Source organism: Capricornis sumatraensis, chromosome 20 (genome assembly GCF_032405125.1).
Source record: "Capricornis sumatraensis isolate serow.1 chromosome 20, serow.2, whole genome shotgun sequence".
Classification (NCBI taxonomy): Eukaryota; Metazoa; Chordata; class Mammalia; order Artiodactyla; family Bovidae; genus Capricornis; species Capricornis sumatraensis.
The window spans coordinates 41,108,815-41,131,930 of NC_091088.1; the positions used below are offsets into that span (position 1 = coordinate 41,108,815).

Here is a 23,116-nt window from a genome sequence, read left to right on the forward strand (position 1 = left end):
GGTGCCCCCTGGTGGATCCAGAGTTGCTCTGCAGGCCAGCCTTGTGATGCTCTGTGTTCACATGTGGTGACCCATCTGTAAGGTTAGTCAAATCACTTCACCCACCTCTCAGGACCTAGTGTGGGACCTCGGGTAGTCCATGTGTACAGGCACCTTCTTAAAAACCCTGCAAAGCCCTGAGCAGCTTTAGGTGAAGAAAGGATGAACCCGCTCAGCAAAGGTTAAGGTTATTCCCCACCAAGGTCTGCCCTATTGATAGAGTTCTCTAGGAGTTAATCAGATGTCACATACTTATTCCTTTCTATTATTATAAAAATGTTATTACAATGGATAGATGGGCCTAGAGATTGTCCTATTAAGTGAAGTAAGACAAATATGTGTTACTGCTTATATGTGAAATCTAAAAAAATGGTACAAATTAATCTATTTACAATACAGAAAGGGTCACAGATGTAGAAAACAAATTTATGGTTACCAAGAGGGCAAAGAGAAGGGGATACATTGGGAGACTGGAATTGACATATACACACTATTATGTGTATAGGTTACCTATATAATAAGAACCTACTATATAGAATAGGAAACTCTGCTCAATACTCTGTAGTGACCTATATGGGAAAAGAATCTAGAAAACAGTGGATATGTGTTTATGTGTAACTGATTCACTGTGCTCTACATCTGAAACTAACACAACATTGTAAATCACCTACACACCAATAAAAATGAAATAAACAGCAACAAACAAACCAAAATAAAATGGGACTCTAGTGGCTCAGACGTGAGAGGACACCTGCCCTTTAATACGCAAGATGAAGGGAGAAGACAGTGGCCTTTAGAGACCTTGATTACCAAAATGGGTACTTAAATTTTTTTTATGGTAAAAAACGTATAACATGAGATTGACCATCTTAACTGTTTTCAAGTGTACAATTCAGTAGTTGTGAAACAGATCTCTAGAACCTTTTCTTCTTACAAAACTGAAACTCTATACCCATTAAACAACAACTCCCCTTTCCCCCATCCCTCAACAGCCCCTTCACCATTCTACTTTGTTTCTATGAATCTGAATACTTTAGATACCTCATGTAAGTGGAAATATGCTATAGTCGTCTTTTTGTGACTGGCTTATTGTGGCTCAGCTGGTAAAGAATCTTTCTGCAATGTGGGAGACCTGGGTTCAATCCTTGGGTTGGGAAGATGCCCTGGAGAAGGGAAAGGCTACCCACTCCAGTATTCTGGCCTGGAGAATTCCATGGACTGTATAGTCCATGAGGTCACAAAGAGTCGGACACGACTGAGTCACTTTCACTTATTTAGCATAATATCCTCAAGGTTCATCCGTGTTGTACCATGTGACAGGTTTTCCTTCCATTTTTAGGCTGAATAATATTCCATGGTATATGCACTGCATTTTGCTTCTTGTCCATTCATTTATCTGTCGATGGACATTTGGGTCACTTTTATTTCTTGGCTATTTTGAAGAGTGCTGCTTTGAATGTAGGTGTGCAGATCCCTTTTCGAGACCCTGCTTTCAGTTCTTTGGGATGTATATACCCAGAAATAGGGTTTGCTGGATCATGTGGTAGTGTTTTCATTTTTTGAGGCATTTCCGTACTGTTTTCTCTGTCTTTTGGAAGCAGTGTACAGTTTCTGAAATCTTTCCTAACACTTATTATTTTCTTTTTTAATATTACCCCTGTTAATGGGTGTGAAGTGATAGCTTGTTGTGCTTTTGATTTGCATTTCTCTGATGATGAATGATATTGAGCATGTTTTTGTATGCTTCATGGCCATTGGTATATCATCTTTGAGGAAATTTCTATTCAAATCTTCTGCCCAGAATGGGTAATTTTTTTAAACTTACAAAGAAATTATTTATGGAAAAAATTGCAGGAATGGACAAAGAACGAACATCCATATACCGTTTACCCAGATTGACCTACTGTTAACATTTTGCTTGATTTGTTTTATAATTTGTTCTTCTCTCTAATATATGTATTTTCTCCATAACTATTTGAAAGTTTCATATAGTATGATGTATTACTTCTCAAATACTTCATGATATTTTCTAATAATAAAGTCATTCTTTTTTTAAGATTTTTTTTGGAGGGAGTGGACCATTTTTAAAGTCTTTATTGAATCAGTTACAATACTGGTTCTGTTTTTTATGTTTTTTGTTTGTTTTTGGCCCTGAGGCATGTGGGGTCTTAATTCCCCTGATTGAACCTACACTCTGTTAATTGGAAGGCGAAGTCTTAACCACTGGATTGCCAGGGAAGTCTCTTTCTGTCTTTTTTTCTTTGAGATTGTTGCCATCCTAGTCACTCTGAAATGCTATCTCACTGTGAGTTTTGTTTGTTTGTTTGTTTTTAAAGATAGGTTCTATTTATTATTTTTTTACCACACTAGGGATTGAACCCAGGCCCTTGGCATTGAGGACGGAGTCCTAACCTCTGGACTGCCAGGAAATTCTCCCCTTTATGGACATTGTGGTTTTGATTTGCATTTCCTAGTAATGATATTGAGCATCTTTTGCTATGTTTATTTTCCATCTATATATCTTTTTTGGAGAAATTTCTCTTCATATCTTATGCCCATTTTAAAATTATTTTTTTTTAGTCTAGGAGTTTTAAGAGTTCTTTATATATTCTGGATATTAGACCTTTAACAGATATATGATTTGCAAATATTTTCTCCCATTCTGTGGGTTGTCTTTTCAGTTTATTTTTCATTTATTTATTTTTTAAGACTTCATTTTAATTTTTAAAAATTTTATAGAAGTATAATTGATTTACTTTATTGATAGTATCCTTTGATGCACAAAAAATTTTAATTTTAATGAAGTTCAATTTATCTAATACTTTCCTTTGTTGTTTGTGCTTTTGGTATCATCTCTAAGGGGCTTCCTTGGTGGTTCAGATGGTAAAGAATCTGCCTGAAATGCAGGAGAACAAAGTTTGATCCCTGGGTTGGAAAGATCCCTTAAAGAAGCAAATAGCTTGAAGAATTATATCAATGGAGGAGCCTGGTGGGGTGGAATGGAGGAGATGAAGGTAGCAGGCTGTAGTTCAGATATAGGAAAATAATATCTGACAAAAATGGAAGAATAAGCCCATACATGATAAGGCACTTGAAAATTAAATGCTGTTCAAACATTTGGTAGCCATATGAATAAAATAATTTGCTTGCTGGAGAAGGAAATGGCAACCCACTCCAGTATTCTTGCCTGGAAAAGTCCATGGACAGAGGAGCCTGGCAGGCTGTAGTCCATGCGGTTACATGACTGAGCATGCATGAATAAGGAGGGTGGAGGGAGATGGGCTAGTAGAAATAAACTGGTAGAACTGAAAAAAAAAAAATCCTCTTGCAGTGCAGGAGGCCATACCTGACTTATACATGGCCTTACTTATCAGGTGAGTTAAAAAGGCAAAATTAGTTTCACCAAGAAGATAAAAACCAATTAAAAGTATATTCTTAACTGTGATGGAGATAGATTTGGGAACTAGAAAGCATTGTTTGTGGCAAAATTTGAGTTGCCTCTTCTATAAAAATAAATGTCATATATGATAAAAATTGAGGGATATAGGAAAAATAGTTGTGATAATTGAGGTAGAAAAATAATATCCTATTTGAGAAAGAATAGTTTCTTTTCTGCACAGCTTTTATAGATATAAAAGTCAGTTTGGTAGGAAGATGCACAGATGAACTGTATCACATGGAAAAACAATGTTTGTTTTCACCAGTGAAGGAAATACAGTGAAAAAAAAAGAGAAAAACCTGTGAGGTTCTACGCTATAACCAAAGAACTGACTAAAATGAATAAAATTGATAAACAATAGTGTTGAAGACGTGTGGGTGAGCAGGCACATGTGTGGTTTTACTGGTGACAATTGAAATTAATTTCTCCACTTAACAATCAGCTGAGCATCTGCTGCATGTAAGGCGTTGAAGCAGCTTCACCAGATGTTCAGTAGGCACTTGTAACATGCTGGGCGCTAATGACACAAAGATGAACCAGACTGTGTCCAAGCCCCAGAGGCTCTTTGGGTATAATGGGGACACAGAAAAGAAAATAAGACATTTCAAGGGCCATTTTGCCTCGGCTCCTCCACTCAGGTCCTCAAAGCCCACCTTTGTGTGAATCCACAACCTTCCTCAGGGTGTTCATCATTTAATGGTAAAGGAATGACGGGTGCATCTATAGCTAGCATACAGAGAAGAAGTGGTCCAGCTGTGAAGGTGGGCGTGGCGGAGGGTTTGAGGAATCCCGATGGGACCAGTTACTGCTGCTGGGGCTGGGATCCCAGCAGTAGGGACCCCAGCTCACTCTCACTTTCATTCAGCTCGCTTTCCCCGACTCATTCTCAGCCAAAGCTCAGCCTGGCTGCAGCCCTTTCCATAAGCACAGGTCACTCAGTGCTGCCCACTTATGTACTGGCCTTCTTGCCTACCCCTGCAACCAGGATCACTGGTCTTCCCTGCTGTACCCGGGACCTGTGTGTCTAGGACTGACATGTGCCCTTTGATTCCTCTGCAGGAGCTGATCGACCTCAAGATGCTTCAGTGCAAGAGAGTTGTCAATGGTGAGTGTAGCTGTGGTCCTAGGATTGTGTGTGTGCCCATTCATGCCCAGGCTATGCTAACATTGCCTTTGCCTGGGTGTCAGTGTCCTCTGGTGCTCCTTGCCTGGCTGTGTCATTTTGTGGCTCCCATGCTCTCTTGAGTAGGGCTTCCCGACCACTTGCAATGCAGGAAACCCAGGTTTCATCCCTGGTCAAGAAGATCCCCTGGAGAAGGAAATGGCAACCCACACCAGTATTCTTGAGTGGGAAGTCCCATGGACAGAGGAACTTGGCAGGCTGTGGTCCATGGGGTCACAAGAGTCAAATATGACTTAGTGACTAAACCACCACCATCATGGTCTCTTGAGAATAGTCACTGCTCTCCAGAGACCATGACAAACTGCCAGTTGTGAAGCAGGCTGTGAATACCTTCTACCTGCTGGCTTACTGGAATATGAATCACTAGGTTTTGTAGTACAGGTGACCCCCTTGGGGTCAGGGTGGCTTCAGCACTGATCCTGACCCTGCTGCTCTCTGACTATACCCTGGGGCAAGTCACATGACCTCTCTGCCTCAGTGTCTTTAGCTGTAAAAGGAAAATCACAATCCCTACTTTATTTAAATCATAGGGTTGGAATGAGGATCAAATAAGATAAGGGACATGTAAGTACTTTGCAAATGGAAGTAGTTGTGCTAAATTGTGGTTTTGCTTATACTTTATTGATAAGGCTGATTCTGCTTTAATGAGAGTTGGGGTATTGTTTGAGGTTTTTGAAATGTATACATGTTTGTGAAATCTTAAAATAACTTCACTTGAAGTTTTGTCAATTTCATGTTTAATTCTTTTAGATATATGTTTTCTTTGTGTTATGAAGAATTCAATGTTATAGATATCAGTTCAGTTCAGTCAGTTGTGTCCAATTCTTTGCGACCCCATGGACCGCACCATGCCAGGCTTCCCTGTCCATCACCAATTCCCAGAGCTTGCTCAAACTCATGTCTGTTGAGTCAGTGATACTATCCAACCTTCTCATCTTCTATCGTCCCCTTCTCCTGCCTTCAATATTGCCCAACATCAGAGTCTTTTCCAATGAGTCAGTTCTTTGCATCAGGTGGCCAAAGTATTGGAGCTTCAGTTCAGCATCAATCATTTCAATGAATATTCAGGACTGATTTCCTTTAGGATTGGCTGGTTGATCTCCTTGCAGTCCAAGTTACTCTCCAACACCACAGTTCAAAATCATCAATTCTTTGGTGCTCAGCTTTCTTTATGGTCCACCTCTCATCCATACATGACTACTGGAAAAACCATTGACTAGATGAACCTTTGTTAGCAAAGGTCTCTGCTTTTTAATATGCTGTCATAGCATATGACATATTGGTCATATGGTTGGTCATAGCTTTTAAAATTATTACTCCTGAAATAAAAGGAGCAAGTGTCTTTTAATTTCATTGCTGCAGTCACCATCTGCAGTAATTTTGGAGCCCAAGAAAAGAAAGTCTGTCACTGTTTCCATTATTTCCCCATCTATTTGCCGTGAGGTGATGACTGGATGCCATGATCTTCATTTTTGGAATGTTGAGTTTTGAGCCAGCTTTTTCACTCTCCTCTTTCACTTTCATCAAGAGGCTCTTTAATTCCTCTTCGCTTTTTTGCATAAAGGTGGTGTCATCTGCATATCTGAGGTTATTGATATTTCTCCCAGCAATCTTGATTCCAGCTTGTGCTTCATCCAGCCCTGCATTTCGCAGAATATACTCGCGTATAAATCAAATAAGCAGGGTGACAATGTACAGCCTTGACATACTCCTTTCCCAATCCTAAAAAATGAAAATTCCGCATAATCTCATGCTTGAAGAGTAATCACAAAGAGAAATGACATGTACTTTTTACACACACTTGGGATCATGATACGCATTTTTTTTTTTTTTTATTTTTGGGGGAGAAGGAGGGCAAGGGGCCCATGAACGGCTACATGCCACCATCTCTCTCCCTGTCACTGGGGACAGAGGGAAGGACATGGGCATGGACGTGTGACAGCGGCAACAGGCTTGCCACCAGCCCCCTGACCACACACATCCCCCCCCAGGAAAGGGGGCGGCAGGGCCTCCCTACGATGTCCCCAGTCTCTCGTCTGTGCCCGGCCTCTCCCCTGTTCCCTGTCCCAGCCCATGGGCAAGGCCCACAGCAGGGAAATGATACACGTTTTGCCCCTTGCTTTACTATTAATGCAAAGACATTTGTGTTTTCTTGCAGAGGCACTCAGCACAGTGGACTTTGTTGCTCCCGATGACCGAGTGGTCTTCCGCACCTGTGAAAGGGAGCAGAGCAAGGTCGTCTTCCAGATGGTAGGACATCCCAGGACCAAGCACATTTCCCATCTCATGCCCTGGGCTGGGGGAGTGTTACGTGTCTGGGCTCCGTTATACAGTGGTCTTCAGTCTTCCTGAAGATCCTGCATTCAATGATTTCAGAGCTCTGCTCATGAGTGATTACACTCTTGGAGACGCTTTATGGAAATAAAGCTATTAGCGGTCTATTACATGCTTCCAGTCTCAAATTTCACTTCCTTCATTGTAGGGATTAACTGTTTATCATGACTAATATATATTTTTATTCCCTAGAATCAGTTGTTCAGATCATGGTCTTTGTTTTGTATAGTCTATATATATTTACCATTTAAAGAAACTAGGTTTCTTCAAGAGTAGTTTTTGGGGACTTTCCTAGCAGTCTAGTGGTTAAGACTCTGTGCTTTTACCACAGGGGGCATGGGTTTGGTCCTTGGTTGAGGGAGTAAGATCCCACATGCCATGCAGTACAACCAGGGGAAAAAAAAGAATGGTTAGGATTTGTGTTAGGGTCATAGCGATTCTGTCGTTCTCTCACTTTGGGCATTTCTCAGTATTTTTTCAGAAATACTTCCTGGATAACATTTAGGTTTGTTAAAGGAAAATTGATAACAGGACTTTCCTGGTAGCCCAGTGGTTAAGAATCTGCCTGCCAATGCAGGGGACATGGGTTTGATCCCTGATCCAGGAAGATTCCACATGCAGTGGGGCAGCTAAGCCCATGCACTGCGACTAGCGAGCCCGCATGCCCTAGAGCTGGTGCTCTGCAATAAGAGAAGCCACCACAATGAGAAATCTGCTTGCTTCAACTAGAGAAAGCCTGGGTACAGCAACAACAACAACAACAACAGCAATTTTTTTTAGTTGATATCAATGAGTAACCATATGATAAGGCAGATATAGAAGAATGTTAATTGTAGAATCTAAGTGGTGGGTATATGAACGTTCACTCTAAAATCTTTCCAACTTTTTTGTATGTTTCAAAGTATTGACACCATGGATGACATTTTCTTAGCTCTCCAGTGAGCCAGTCCAGTGGGCTAGCTATTTGAGAGAATAACACCTGGTTTCCACTTGCTGGTGTGTGTGTGTGTGTTTGCCCGTATGTGCCCATGCATGTGTGCATGGTGTGCCTGAGTGTGGTTGTCTGTGCATATGGACTGTGTCAGGGCCTTGGTTGATATAGCCTCTTGTTTTCCCAGGGGACTTCAGATGCAGAGCGAGCCCTTGCTGTGGCCAGGCTTGTGTAAGTTCTTCCCTCTTGGGAGACTGCCTTTGCCTCTCCTATGGGCCCTGAGGTCTTACTGTTCCCTGTGACCTTGGAGGTGACCACCCTTCTGCTTCCTAGTCCACTACCTTCTGTTTTGAGGTTAAGAGGGTCATATTTCCTTCTCTATTTGTGGTGAATAAGGGCTGCCCCAGGTATGATGTGAACCCACTGTGTCTGGACCCCAGAGAACCTTTGGGTGGAAGCCTGTTAGTGTTTATTTATGAGGCTTCCTTTCTGGAGACTACCATGACTGTGAACCCTGAGCTTTTAAATCTCATGAAGTGTAAGTAAGACTTACTGCTTTCTAAATTAATGAAGGCAGCAGAGTAATGTGGTTCAGGAGATGGGCTTTTGTGTTAGCTCTGGGCTGGAATCCTTACTTTGCTATCTGCTGACTGTGTGACCTTAGATCCGTAACTTAACCTCACTGAGAACTTAGGTTTCCTCATCAATAAAATGAGACCAATAGTCCCACCTCCCTCTGGCATTATAGGGAAGGGTACATGAGATGATGCATGTAAATATCTTTGCAATATGTGGCATGTAGTGAGTGCTTGGTAAGTTGTTAGCTCTTTTTATGAATTACAATGAAGGTGAGAAGAAACTTGGGTAGTAGTTGCCGCTGGTCACAGACAAGTAACTGTGTATGTATCAGATGATAAGGAAAGGGTCCTTTCTACATCTGAGGACTGTTTGGAGGAAGCTAACTATGCAGCCGAGCACACCAAGACAGTCCCCCACTTCCACCAGAACCAGTACTCTGGGAAAGGGCTCTTGTGCCTGGGTCACTTTTGTGCATCGGCAAATGGCTTTTACTACCCAGTTAGGACTGGAATTCTGGGATGGAGTTCCATGTGGCTATCACTCAATATTCGAGTCATCTGATACAACTGAAAGCTGGCAGAATCCTCTACAACTAGCCTTTCCTACATGTGTGAGCACCTTATATTCTTCTTCTGGAGTTCTGCCCAGGAGGACAGGTGGTTGCATATTTTAGAGACAGAATTTTTCATTTCCTATTCCTGAGGGTTAGTGTGTTTCAGAGAGCCAGTAAGAATTTCAGGAGCACAGACCCATACCCTTGACTTTATGTCCTACCCTCAAGTTGAATATTTATTACCTTTCCTCCTTCATGTTTTTCCAGAGAAAATGATGTGGCTGGTATTGATGTCAACATGGGCTGTCCTAAAGAGTATTCCACCAAGGTAAACTGCTTTCATTGTACTCTTCACAAATATAGGGTGCAGATTAAAGGAAACTGGAGGTGACAACTAAGTACAGTGCCTGACTCTGGACTAGATCCTGTACTCATGAGCAAGACGCTCAAGAGGGTGTTATTAGATCAGCCGGCAAAATTGGAATATAGATGATGGTAGATGAGCTAAAAAGTACTGTATCAATGAAAATATATGAAGTTGATAACTTCTGTGGTTATGTAAGAATATCTCTATTAGAAAATACACAGAAATATTTAGGAGTCAAGGGCTATGATATATATATATATATACATAATTACTGTCAAATGGTTCAGAAAAAAAAAATTAATTTTATTTACTTATTTTTGTCTGTGCTGGGTCTTTGTTGCTCCATACTGGCTTTCTCTAAGTGCGATGAGTAGGGACCACTCTCTAGCTGTGGAGCATGGGTTTCTCATTGCTATGGTTTCTCTTGCTGCAGAGCACAGGCTCTAGGCCCTGCTGACTCAGCAGTTGGGGAGCAACAAGGCATGTGCAGTCTTGGTTTTGGAGGTGGTTTGGAGCAGATGAAAATGCCTTAGTTGCCCCGAGGCATGTGCAGTCTTCCTGGATTAGGGATTGAACTGGTGTCCCCAGCATTGGCAGGTGGATTCTTAACCATTGGATCACCAGGAAAGTCCAGGAAAAATTTTAGATGTGCATACACATACACATGTATACATAAATAAATATTCACACACACACAGAGCACTCGTGCCCAAGTAATAAATGGTGTAAATGTTAAAAGAAAAATGTGAACAGAGTTCTTTTTCATGATAAAAATAGAGGATGCAATATATGTATCCAAACTGTCATATCAGAAGAGACCAGACAGGACTGCAGTGGAAGCTCTGAGAAAGGAACAGAAGGGCAGCCCTTAAGCACAGGCTCTTCTGCAGAAATGTGGTCCCTGAGGAGGAGGCTTGGGACCTGGCAGGCCAAGAGAGTGGTACAAGCTGGGACCCGGAGGCCAACATGAAGTAGAGGCGGGGAACCTTGATTTGACCAGAGGGTTGAGAACTGGGAGGGGAAGAGGCAGCAGAGGAACATGTGATTGAAAATCTTGGTTGAGACCAGGTTAACTGAATTCTGACTTTTTAGATATCTCTGACCTGTTTTGGAACAGAGAAGGCTTGTGATTAGAAACTTCGCCTCTTCCCCCAGGGAAAGTCAGCGTTTCTAGTTCCTTGTGTGTCTTTGCAAATATATTCTATAAATAGAAACGCGAATCTAGAAGCCATGTGTCTAGTGGATTCAAGTGTAAAGAGGCTAGACGTCAGGACACAGATATCTGAGATGAGTATCTTGAGTCCACAGGGGAAACCAAGGATGGAGAGAAGAAAAGCCAAGTTGGGGCTGAATTTGGCAGTGCTTGGCTGGCAAATGATCACACTGGGAGTGGGAGGTGGGGTGAGTTGTGGAGGCAGAGGGAGGGTAGACTGGCAGCCAAGAGGATGGTTGGTCTCAGGGTCACTGGGACTGCGGGAGGAAGAGGTGGCCTGGAGAGGATGTAAAGGGCAGCTTGGAGCTAACTGGGTGCAAGGCACCAGAGCAACTCCTGCAGGGTCACCTCGGAAACCTGATCATAGGGTGCGAAGATCTGCAGTCTAGATGTGGCAGATTGTCCTCTGCCCAGAGTCTGCTCTCAGGAGTTGGTTGGCCTGAGGACCCTTGCTTTAGCCCAGGAGGCTGAGACTGCCTGAGGGAAAGGCCCTTGGGATACTTGAAAACCAGAGGACCTTTGTGGGTGGCTGCTTCAAGGAATTGTGGAAGTTTGCCCTTGTCTCTTCCTAAGTGGCTCAGTCGTAAAGAACCTGCCTGCCAACACAGGAGATGCGGGAGATGCGGGAGATGCAGATTCAATCCCTGGGGCAGGAGGATCCCCTGGAGTAGGAAATGGCAACCCATTCCAGTATTCTTGCCTGGGAAATCCCATGGGCAGAGGAGCCTGGCAGAATACAGTCCATGGGGTGGCAAAGAATTGGACATGGCTGAGCATGAACGCAAGGAGTTGAAAACATCAGGCTCTGTTTTGCTACCTTCTAATTATTCCCTTGTGCACCTGAGTTGTGTATGGAGCAGAGCTGAAATGGTTGGAATATTCCCCCTGACATCATGGCGTGAAAAAGCAAGGAGCAGGATTGTATATGATGTGTCACCATATCTGTGTGGGAAATGGGGAATGAAGATATATATTTACACTTCTTTTTATATATTTGGAAAGATACACAAGAAACTGGTGACACTTGTTTCCCCTGGGGAAGGAAACTAAGTTTTTCTTCGGTTTTACAGAAGAAATAAGGTTCCCTTGCAGGGGTGCTACTCCAGATAATTAACAAGGTCACAGCACTGGCACTGACCAGTCAGAACAGATACCTCCCAGTGCGCTGTACCCAGTACCTTCCAGCTGAATATCTGCTCTCTTTTCATGGTGCAAAAATGGAAGTCATATTAAAATAATAAATTGAATAGTTTTCTCTCCTTCTAAGCAGGGAGAGTTCTTACTCTTCATCCTTTTGAACCTTTAAGATTTTTAATATGTTGCCTATTCAAAAAAGCAAATTAAGAAGTTAAATAGAAAGGGAAGAAGGAAGGGAGGGAAGGAGAGAGGAAGGAAAGAAATGCCAGTTAGAAAAGCCATTGCTGGGGACGGAGCAGAGAGACCAGAGTTTAGATTCTGCGATTCCATAAGGAAGGGCTGGATTGTGTGCGAGGTGAGGGACAGTGGAGCCAGCGTGAGTGGCCAGGGCTTCCTTGAGGCCTCTAAGGTTGTATCTGTGGTAGTCTAGGGCTAGAAGCCCTGCTCATCCCGTTCTCCTCTGAAATGCAGACGCAGTCTGTACCAGTTCAGCGTTCTCTCTGGTTCTAATGTGTATTTCTGAAACATGACATTAAACTGTAATAAGTAAATTTAAACCTCCTGAGCGTATTCTGTGAGCATTCATTAGTTTGTAGTTTATATACTGACAGCATATATTTACTGGATTTGTCTTTCTTCCCTTCATCTCATTCTGAATGGATTCAGATTTTTAACATTCCCCCCCTTCCAATTATTAAAGTAATTCATACCATTGTCCAGAACTTGGATAATATACAAAAGGACAAAAAAAAAAAAAAGCAAAAACAGGAAAATCATCAGTAATCTCACCATCAAAAGACGATGACTGTTATTCATGTTGAGATTTAAGTGGCTCTGGGGATTGTTGGTTTCCATTAGTTGGGGATTTTGTCAGAGTTTGACATTGGTCTGAGTGCCCAGGACCAGGGGGCCACTGTTGCTGTCAGGGGAGCAGGGCCTGGACATTTCTCCAGATTGTGTGCCTCTGTGTGGCTTTGCTGGCAGTGGTAGCAAGTGATGGTAGGATAGGAAGAAGGTGGATTCGATCTCCTTTCAAAGGAAGACCAATCCGTTTTGTTTTTAAAGAGGCTTGGCAGCTGGTGGGGTTTAGTTTATTAAGGCACTAAAACCCGTGGTAGGAAATGGGCAGTGCTGAAAAATTATTTTTTTAGAACCCATTTCCAGGTAGACCTGCAGGTCTTGCTAAGGGGATCAGAGTGACGGCTTTTAGAATTCGTCAAACTGATACCTGGTGTTGTGGGCGCAGATGCTGCTGCTTTCTTGCTTGCCCAGGAGAAGTGCTGATCACCAGCGGACCTTGGTTTCTGGGAGGCAGGTGCTGAGGTGCTGCCAGGTTGCCATCCCACAGGGAGGAGCTGCCCTCCTCCAGCTGTAAGAGCCCCTGTATGTGCTTTTCCTTAGGGAGGAATGGGAGCTGCCCTGCTGTCAGATCCTGACAAAATCGAGAAGGTAAGTCATGCCCTTAAGAGGTTTCTTAAGCGTGCCTGTGAGCTAGAGCTGTTGGGAGCACCTTCCCTCCCCTCCCCTGAGATTGAGAGAATCACTCACTCTGGAAATTTTTTAAAATACTTCCTGGCGATTTTGACATGCAGCCAGATTCAGGAACTCCTGAGCCATCCTGCAACAGCCTTGGTGTTCCTGAAAAGCCCAGGGCTAGGGATGTGTCAGCCGAGAGCCAAGGGCCCTGAGGACCCATTTAGAACCACCTCTATATGCCTCTCTCCTTCTGAGAAGATCATGAGAGCACAGGTCAGGCTAACTGTGGGTTGTGGACATGCTTGGTGGCCACGTGTGTCAAGGCACAGGGTATTGGCCTCTCCCAGTGGGTCCCCTGCACACTGACAGAGTCCACCATCCGTATGAGAGCAAGCCAAGCTAGGGCTATACAAGGTAAGCTGAATTAGTCCCCTCCGGTCCCCTTCCCCTGTGATTCTGGTGGCCAGGTTTCCAAGGCATTAGGGTCAGACTGATGTTTGCCACCCAGTGTTGTGAGCTGCCAAGGCATGTGGGAGTAACATTTTCTGTCACACCACATGCACCTTTGACTTTTCTCTGTCAGTTCACCAGCTTTCTCCTTGCTGTTCCTATTAGCTACTTTGATTTCCTTTTCCTCCTCCATCCCCACTTCTGTCTCTGGGCCTTCAGTTCAGTTCAGTTCAGTTCAGTCGCTCAGTTGCATCCAACACTTTGCGATCCCATGAATCACAGCACGCCAGGCCTCCCTGTCCATCACCAGCTCCCGGAGTTCACTCAGACTCACGTCCATCGAGTCAGTGATGCCATCCAGCCATCTCATCCTCTGTCGTCCCCTTCTCCTCCTGCCCCCAATCTCACCCAGCATCAGAGTCTTTTCCAATGAGCCCCCCTAATGCCTCCCACATGCTAACAACATGAGATAAGGCACCACTGATAAGAGGTGCCATTGCCATGTCAGCAGCTCAACCTTGTATGTTCCTCCAGCCCCACTGTCTCTGGGGTCTAGGAAATCCAGCATGTTTGTGAGTTAGGGGCCTTCTCATTTTTTCTGGGTATGGATAGGCACAGAAAATGACCTCAGACGCCTCTCTGCAGGCTGGAGTGTATGTGGACAGCTGTGGGTGTCCACCCTTAGGGGAGGGGCCTCAATAGGGGGTTTTCTTCACAACATGTACATATAGGCATTTCTGTTATCCTCTGGCCTCCTGGTTTCTCCCACCTATGCTGTTAGCTCTGTCTTCACCACAGCCCTTCTTTGGGCATGTTGCACACAAGAGGCAGCAGAATGCACAGCTCACCTCAGAAGCTCACTTCATTTCTGTCTTAACTATTTTTAAGTGGCACCTGGGCCAGCAGGCCCTGTCTTGCCTGTGATCTGTCCTAACAGCCTAGCCTCTTGGTCCAGTGTCTCCTGCAGGGCCCTGCCTTAGCCTGTCCCTGAGAGAGGCCTCCTTCATTGGTTCTTGTAACCTGGCTGTCTGCTGCCCTCTCCTGTCTAGAACCAGACTGGCAATGGCTGCCTGAATGTCCCCTCTGCTCTGCTGGACAGGGATCCAGTTTCTTGGAAGAGGGCTCTTGGGATCACCTTCCCTCTAGCTTTCCTGGCCCAAATTTTTGATGAGGGAAGAAGATAAAGATAGCAAGGTCACGGACATGCAGTGTCATCTACCCCTCTCTTGGTCTCTGACTCTTGGTCTGGTGTTGTTACTTCCTTGACACTTTCCTATGTGACTTTCTTGATCAGTGTTTAGAGTCCTTTGCAATTAATGTGTAAAATAAACCCTTTTAAGTAGGATGACAATGTTGTCTTTTCCTTCCCCAGTCTCTCTGCTGTATATCTGACTCCCCGAAAGGGAGAACAGGGCTCAGGACCTGTTCAAGCTCTCTTGTTCCTACACTTGGCAGACCCTGGCACAGCACTCAGGGAACATGCCTTCAGACAGGAATGGAGCTGTGAGCCATGTGTTCTCAACCAGTGTTAGGCCTTAGAATCATTTTGAGGAGAGGACATGTTGGACAGAGTCTTTTGAAAACATACATTCCTAAGCCCTGCCCCTGAGCCCTGCCTCATTCAGGAAAGAAGAGGTGGAATCTATAGAGCTGCATTTCTGAGGCTCTCCAGCTGATTCTGATCCTGGTCCCAGCAAAGGATTGCACTGTGTCCTGCACAGGCATGTATGTAGATCCATCCATATTCATTCCCTCACTCATTCATTTACTGAATATATGTATACTGCTATGGACCAGGTAAGGGACTGCTGGGGCTGGGGCTCTAGTGGAGAAAAAAGGTGAGCTCCTTGCTTCACGGAGCTTCCATGTAGATGGTGTGCAACAGATGCATTCACATTTACCCATACATGGACGTAAATGTGTCTGTGCCACTGGGCTCCACGGGTCTGGAGTGAAATTCATCAGTACAAGCAGCTGTGGTGATTATTCTGGAAGAGGCAGATGTTCTTGTGTTCTCCCCTACCATAGATCCTCAGCACTCTTGTGAAAGGGACGCGCAGACCTGTGACCTGCAAGATTCGCATCCTGCCATCGGTAAGGATGGTGTGTTACACCTGAAGGTCCATTTTCTCTGCAGATGTTGGTCGGGGGTGGGTGGTGGTGTGAATGAGTCTTGAGGGGACGGGTCAGATTTGGAGGAGTGGGGAGATCTGAGCCCACTTTGGGAGCTGGCAGCTGCTCCCTGTGTGGCTGCAGTAACCACCCTGTGTGGCCCCGTCCCTCAGCTGGAAGACACCCTGAGCCTTGTGAAGCGGATAGAGAGGACCGGCATTGCCGCCATCGCGGTTCACGGGAGGTAAGTTGTCCCCTTGCTAGTGACCGACTTGCACGGAGGTCCTCAGCCATTTTGATGCTTCTTCACCAGACCCTGGGCACTTACCAGCTTCTCTTCTATGTACCCAGCCTAGCTCTTTGCTTAGCTCTTTGACACCCCCTGAATCTGGAGAGGGCAGTCCAACCCTTTCTGGGGTTGCATTTTTCTTTGTTTTATTCATTGAGCATCTACTGGGTGGTAGAGACTGCACTGAGCTTCAAAGATACAGACACACCAAAGGGAAGGAGAAATGCCCCTACCTCAGGATGTGCGAATGCTAGAGATCGAGTGATTTACTCAAAACTGGGTCGTGCAGTCAGGAAGTGGTGGAATTAGAACTCTGCCTCTGAATCTCATTTTCTTTCCACTACATTCAGCACTAACTTTTCTCCCGAATGACCCCAGGCAGACCGCTGTTCTATAGGCACCACCTCTTTTGTCTGCCCTCGTTGGACTACCAGCTGTCACAGGGACTGCTTTAAACAGTCCTTAGGTCTGTAGCGAATGTGTTCTCTGCTGAGACCTGAGGTGTTGCTGAAGGCTATCCTTGGTTTCCCAGTCGAACTTGCTCCCTGTGTCCAGGACGTACTTGTGTACCAAATCCTAGGTTGGCAAATGTCGGCTGGAGTGACCTCCCTTCTGAATGATGTTCCTTGTGAGTTCAAGGATCTTATAGGAACAGCCCATTTCTTGCAGGTGTATCTATTACAGCATTTTCAGAGATGGAAACCCAGAACTTCAACATATAAAAACAGAGAAAAGCAGAGCTATGTGTGTTGAAGCCAGCAGGGGGAGGTTAAAGGCCACACACCTATACAGACACACCCCTTCCAGAGGGCAGCAGGCTCTGGGCTCAGATGCCTGGCTTCAAATCCCAGCTCTGCTGCTGGTTGGCTGTGTGTCCTTGGACAAGTTATTTAACCTCTCTGAGCACTACAGCCCTCATTTGGAAATTAAGATAGTTTCTGCTTTATAGGGTTGTCGCGAAGCTTTTATGAGATTGTGAATATACAGTCTTGGCATAGTGCCTGGCAGATAGTGTTCCCTGAATAAATAAAGCTATTCCTTTTTCCCAGTAGTTGGAAAGACTAGGAAGACAGAATTGGGCAAGTTTAAAGAGGGACTTTCTGGCTATCAAACCTGTTAAGGATGGGTTAGAATTGGGCTGCTAGGGGTGTGGGAAGGTGGAGGTGGATGTTGGATTGATGGGACTTTCTTGGGCCCTGTGGGCCCTGACACTTTGGTTGAGGAGTATAGCAGAGGGACACCGTAGATAGGGCCTGGGCAAGGGCTGTTTGGTCGGCCATCTGGTTCACCCGTGAGCACAGCTCAGGTTGGGGTTTACCTTAGCATCCCTAAGACTGACTCATACACAGGAACTTCTTGCAGCTGATCTTAGATTCAGGGGCCTCGGGCTGTGGCCCCGCCTCCCTGTGACCCTTGGTGACAGCCCTGGTCTGTGGCCTGCCCGTGCCAGCTGCCTCTCCCCAGGACCAGCTGCCCAGCTTGACTTCAGCACAGGCAGCTGTGTGGGAGTGGCCCGTCTGAGCGGCAGCAGCTGTTCCCTGTCCCCCGGGAAGGGCAAGACCAGGACAGTAGGGGCAGTGTCCCTCATTCTTAGGGCAGTGTCCCTCATCTCCGCCAGAGGTGAGGAGAAGTTGGGGGTGGCCATGTGACCACCCTCATTGGCTCCCAATAGCCACGGCTCACCTGTGGGCCTCTGAGGGCTGGATTCGGTGTGTACCTGTGCTGCCCCTGGGTCCTGCAGCTGGGGTCAGGGAGAGCCATGCCCTGTAGCCTGGAGCCCTGTCCCTGCTGGCCACGCAGCCTTCCTGAGTGCCAGCAGGGAGGACTGTCAGGTCTGGCTCATGTCACTGGGGCTCAGTGTGATGCAGCCTTTGGCATTCAGCCCCCAGCCCCATCTCTTTATCACCAAGGAAGCGAGAGGAGCGGCCCCAGCACCCTGTCAGCTGCGAAGCCATCAAAGCCATCGCTGAAACCCTCTCCATTCCCGTCATAGCCAAGTAAGCCTCCCTTCCTCCTTGTTTGTTCTTTTATGCCTCATTTTACTCAGAGGGACTTGAACTGACAAACAGAAAATGGAATGAGATAGCATCAAAAAAATGACCCTCAGGGAAAAGAAGACAAGAATGTGGCAAAAATGAACTTGGGAACAAGGCTAAAAAGTATCCGTCATGTCCCTTGGCCTCTCGTGAGCGGCTGACGTAAGTATGTGGTAGGCAGGGGCCCAGGGGATTCTGATGGAAGGGTCGAGGTGAAAGTGTTTAGGGAGAGAGCAAGAAAGAGGCTGCTGAAAGGCCCCCGGGGAAGGTGGCGTCACCCAGGGCTAGGTGTGTGGGGTATGGAGGCAATCCATGCCAGAGCACAGAGAGCTGCGGCTCAGGGGTAGGAGGCAGGTCACAGGCCAAAGCCCAGGTCCTGGCAGGGGTCAGGGACTGATGACCAGCCTGCCGGCTCAGCAGTGGGACAGCAGTGTCTTGGTGTCACTGGGGAGCTGGCCTGTGTCAGCCAGTTGGGAGTCCAGCTCAGCCCAATGGCAGGTTGGAAACAGAGGTTCTAAAGCCCTGACGAAAGTCCTGCCTGCCTGGAGTCAGGGAGTGGGAAGCTAAGGCAGGGGTGGGGGGCGGTGGTGGCAGCCAGGCCCACTTTGCCCAGGCCAAGGTGGGTTAGTGGTGGCTTGGAGAGAGGATGGGGCTACTCAAGACCCTAGACTCTGTTGCTACCTGAGGGAGCTCCTCCACCCCTCATCCCACACACAGTGCTATCTCTGAGCTGAGGGTGCCACCTGGCTCCTAATGAAACAGACAAAGATCAATTTCCAAGCGGCCATAGGATGGCCTGAAGGGAAACTGCGACCACACCAGGCCTCCTTCCTTCCTCTCATGACCGCCCTGGATGTGTTCCCTTTCTAGGGTTTAATCCAGCCATTAGTGGGCATGGAGGGCCCCAGCCTGGGGCTTTTCCTGTCATCCCAGTATCCGTGTACAGATAGCTGTCCTTCGGACATGGACTGGCTTTAGTCACTGTTGAGGATGAGGGCCTGGGAGGGTAATCTTCCTGAGTACCTGTGAAGTGCCAGGCACAGTTTGGGCTGCCATACTCTATCATCTCACTCACTGTTCCTGGCCCCACAGCAGGGTGTGTGTTGTGCTCTCCAGTCTCCGAAGCTGTCATAGTTGAAGGGCTCGGCCAAAGCCACATACTTAATAAGCGGCAGATCCAGGAGTTGCCTGTTTCTGACAATGCTGGTATGAGGCTGGGGCTACCCTTCACCAACCCCCCATCCCCGCCGGCTGTTGTTTTTCAGTGGAGGATCTCACGACCACATCCAAGGGTATTTGGATATAGAGGACTTCCGACGAGCCACGGCAGCCTCTTCAGTGATGGTGGCCCGGGCGGCCATGTGGAACCCGTCCATCTTCCTCAGGGAGGGTCCACGGCCCTTGGAAGAGGTCATGCAGAAGTACATCAGATATGTACGTCTACATACTTTTTCACAACAAACTTTTCTCTCTGTCTGCCCGCTTTCTGCAGAAAGTGATTTGGGTGAGTCTCACGGCGGAGCCTGGTGGGCTGCTGTCTATGGGGTCGCACAGAGTCGGACACGACTGAAGTGACTTAGCAGTAGCAGTAGCAAGCCCCTGGCAGCCCATGTGGTTCCTCTCTTTTCCTTTGTCTTGTCGCGAGGCATTGGGTTTTCCTGGCTGCAGTGTGAAGAGTGGGCTGGTGGTGGGGAGAGGGTCATGGCCCTTCCATCACCCCCTTTTAAAGCCTCCAAGGTGTGGGGGTCATTGCATGGGCCTCTGGATCCAGGATGCTGTCGGGGCCCCTAACCCATGATAACTTTCTCTAAGTCCCTGTCACCCCTCTGCCTCCTGTGTGCACAGTGCCAGTGCCAGTGGGTAGGCACTTCAGCAGCCACAGCCAGGAATAGACATCATAGCGGCTGTTGCTGACAGATTCTCTCCATAAAGACGTGTCACCTGGCCATCAGTCATAATCACTTCTCAAGCTCTTCTCTTGTAATTCCCAGAAAGCAAAAAAAGTAAAAATGTAATTCCCAGTTAGGCTACTTCCTCTGACTCAGGAAGTAGCCTAACTTTAACCCTTTCCTTGGGGAATAGCTTTTTCTTCCCACCAGGATGGTGATGATAGTGCCAGGGCATTTCCTATAAAGGAGTTTTTCGTCACCTACTGTGTCTCATTGGCACAGCCCTGGCACCCTGTGGGACTCTCTGACCAGCTCTGTGTGTGTGACTGTCAGCAGAGACAGTGGTCCGCAGACTCCCACCCTCCTCTTCAGTCCTGGAGCTGCCACCCACCTGGGGGTCAGGAGCTTCTCAGACTCTCAGGTGGCCATGACCGTGCCTGGGCAATTGTGGCTGCCATGACATGTGGGTGTCCTCAGTGCTGAGGAAGCTGGGGGTGGGGGAGGCCCTGAGGCCCGTGCCCAGAGCCGGCAGCCTCTGTTCTCAAGCCTCTTCTTCTCATTGCTGCAGCCTTCATCCCCTTGGTCCCAGATGTCCTATTGGCCAGGTTAGTGACCACCAGGTTCTCTGATGGCCTGGGTCAGCCAGAGGTGAGGGGCTGGGCTCAGCCTAGGTGGGCTGGCTGGTGGCCTGTGGCTGGGATGGCATAGTCAATAGAGCCAAGCTCTCTCACTGGCTGAATGGTGATGGTATCCTTCCTGCCCAGCCCGTCCCTTGGCAGCACCTCACGAGGGTGTGTTGGGCCAGAGAAAGGGAGTGGCTTTCCAGCACAGGCAGGGCTGCTTCTGGTCCAGCCAGGTGCCTCTGTCCCAAACAAGCTGAGTCAAGGCCTTGCCGCTGGCCGGGACTTACCCCTGGGTCTCTGCTTTGTCGTGACGCACTGAGGCAAGGCCTGAAGACACAAGCCTAGGTGGAGGGATTAGAAGAGTGTAGAGGGTGAGCAGTGGAGGGGTGGGTTCTGGGGGGCTGGGGCACCCTTCGACCCTTGCTCTCCTGCCCTCCCCAGCCAGGCCGACTTCCACTGGGCATACCCAGGCACTCGACTTGCCTCCTTGAGCCTGCATTTCCCCATCTGAGTAGTGATACCCATTTGTTGAGCTCGTAACACATGTGAACATGCTTGGTCCATGATACTGGGTTTTCCCATGTCAGGGGAAGCTGTAGACAGGGTGTTTAAGATGTGGTAGTGGCAGGTGCCTGCCAGGGTTATAAGGAGTAGAGGAATCTCACCCCTGTCCTGGGGCTTGCCCTGCCACACCTGTGCTTGGCTGTTCCCCGCTCCTCACCCTGGGAGATGCTTGGCAGCAGGTCCTCAGTGGTAGCTGATGCGGGAGCAGCTCCCTGCACATCTGGACCTTGCTCAGGGTGTCCGGTAGTGTTCTCCTGACTGGGGGCCTTGGCTGCAACCCTCAAGCCTTGTGTTACTAACCAGAGGAGTAGATGGCCAAGGTGGAGGTTGCTCTTTTGTGGGGGCCTCAGCTCCAGGCCCCTCTCAGGCCTCCTTGGAGCCACTTTTCCCGCTGTCAGAGCAGCACGGGCCTCAGAGCCTGCCTGGGCAGTAGGGGGGCTCACGGCAGTTCTTCTTGCAGGCTGTGCAGTATGACAACCACTACACCAACACCAAGTACTGCTTGTGCCAGATGCTGCGAGAACAGCTGGAATCACCCCAGGGAAGGTTACTCCATGCTGCCCAGTCTTCCCAGGAAATTTGGTGAGAGGGGCAACGGGCTGTCATCTGTCCATGCAGACATACCCCGGACCTGACCCCGAGCCCTAAACTGACTACCAGGGGACCCTGGGGGTGGATTTGCAGTATGCTGCAGGATACAGCTTTGCCTTACAGAAGGGGGTACTTGCAAAGCTTTAGAACTTACCATCCCTGGACTGATCTCAGCAGCAGACTTTTGGAAACTAGGGCACCAGTGGGATGGAGGAAGGTGAGGGCTGGTCTTGGGAATCCCTGGGGAGGAAGGGGCTTTCCTGGTCACAGATCTGTCACATGCCAGGCCACCAGGATCCAATGGTTAGGAGACTTGGGGTCTTAGGATGGAACCCCCGGCCTGTGCCCATACCTTCACCCCATCTATGGCCACCTCTTGGTTCTCTAGGTCTGCTGGAGCTCCAATTTAGGTGGTAGACTTTGGGGACCATCACAGCCTGGCTTCATGCCTGTCCTTCCTGTGCTTGTATGGGGCCTCCTGCCTGGATGCTGTCTCCCCTGCACGTTCGCAGTCTTTACCCTCCTTCCCGCAGAGAAGGCTTTCTGGATCAGGCTCGCCCTCAGGCAGCCTCCAGTCCTTAAGATGCTCCCAGAGGGAAGAGCCTTGAAAGAACCTTCCTCCTCGCCCTGGGCTTGTGGTGCTCAGTCTGTCCCTCTTCCATGTGGCTTAACCAGCTCAACCTCAGTACCTTGTCGCTCTGGGTAGTAACTCATTTTAGGTTTGGCCTAACTGTTTGTGGTCAGGGCGGGAAGTGGGGAACCAGTCAGTGGTCAGGCCTCCGTGTCTTCCTCCCACTGGCCCACATGAGAATGAGGCTGTGCATATCCCCAGCGCTTGGTCCTTCACCCACTGCTGGCTAGGGACACCTGCCTGTGTGTTCCTCCTTGGAAAAAAGACTTCAGTGACATTCGGAACCTTTTCCACCCAGCCCAGCCCGCTCTCCACTACTCATGCTTAGGGGGCCCCTGCTCCATTCTCCAGCTGCTAGTTCAGGCTGATCACAGGGAGGTGTAGGAAGCACCTTCCAATGGCTCAACCCTGGTGGTGTTCCAGTGTGTGTAGGGGACATTTCTCAGTGGCAGGCCCTGGGTTTCTGCAGCAGTTTCCTGAGCGCTGGCTGCACTAAGGGGCTTGCCCTACTCTTCTTACCCCTTCAAAGTGAGGCCTTTGGCCTTGGTGCCTTCTATGAGGAGACGACACAAGATCTGGATGCCCGGCGGGCCAAACTTCTGGCCAGGAGCCCAGAGGAAGCAGAGGAATCAGCTGAAGACACTTCTGGTATCATTAAGATGGCCATCAAGTTTGACCGG

General features: G+C 47.6%; 1 protein-coding gene across 1 annotated transcript in view; it reads left to right on the top strand.

Moving 5' to 3' along the window:
- DUS2 (dihydrouridine synthase 2) overlaps positions 1-23,116 on the top strand; it is a 31,898-nt gene that overhangs the window by 5,437 nt on the left and 3,345 nt on the right. The window contains exons 4-14 of the mRNA XM_068992420.1: positions 4,538-4,583; positions 6,820-6,911; positions 8,114-8,157; positions 9,326-9,386; positions 13,177-13,224; positions 15,730-15,795; positions 15,987-16,057; positions 18,013-18,099; positions 19,404-19,572; positions 21,675-21,796; positions 22,966-23,115. Of these exons, the coding sequence (XP_068848521.1) occupies positions 4,538-4,583; positions 6,820-6,911; positions 8,114-8,157; positions 9,326-9,386; positions 13,177-13,224; positions 15,730-15,795; positions 15,987-16,057; positions 18,013-18,099; positions 19,404-19,572; positions 21,675-21,796; positions 22,966-23,115 (956 nt within the window). The remainder of the gene's footprint in view (positions 1-4,537; positions 4,584-6,819; positions 6,912-8,113; positions 8,158-9,325; positions 9,387-13,176; positions 13,225-15,729; positions 15,796-15,986; positions 16,058-18,012; positions 18,100-19,403; positions 19,573-21,674; positions 21,797-22,965; position 23,116) is intronic.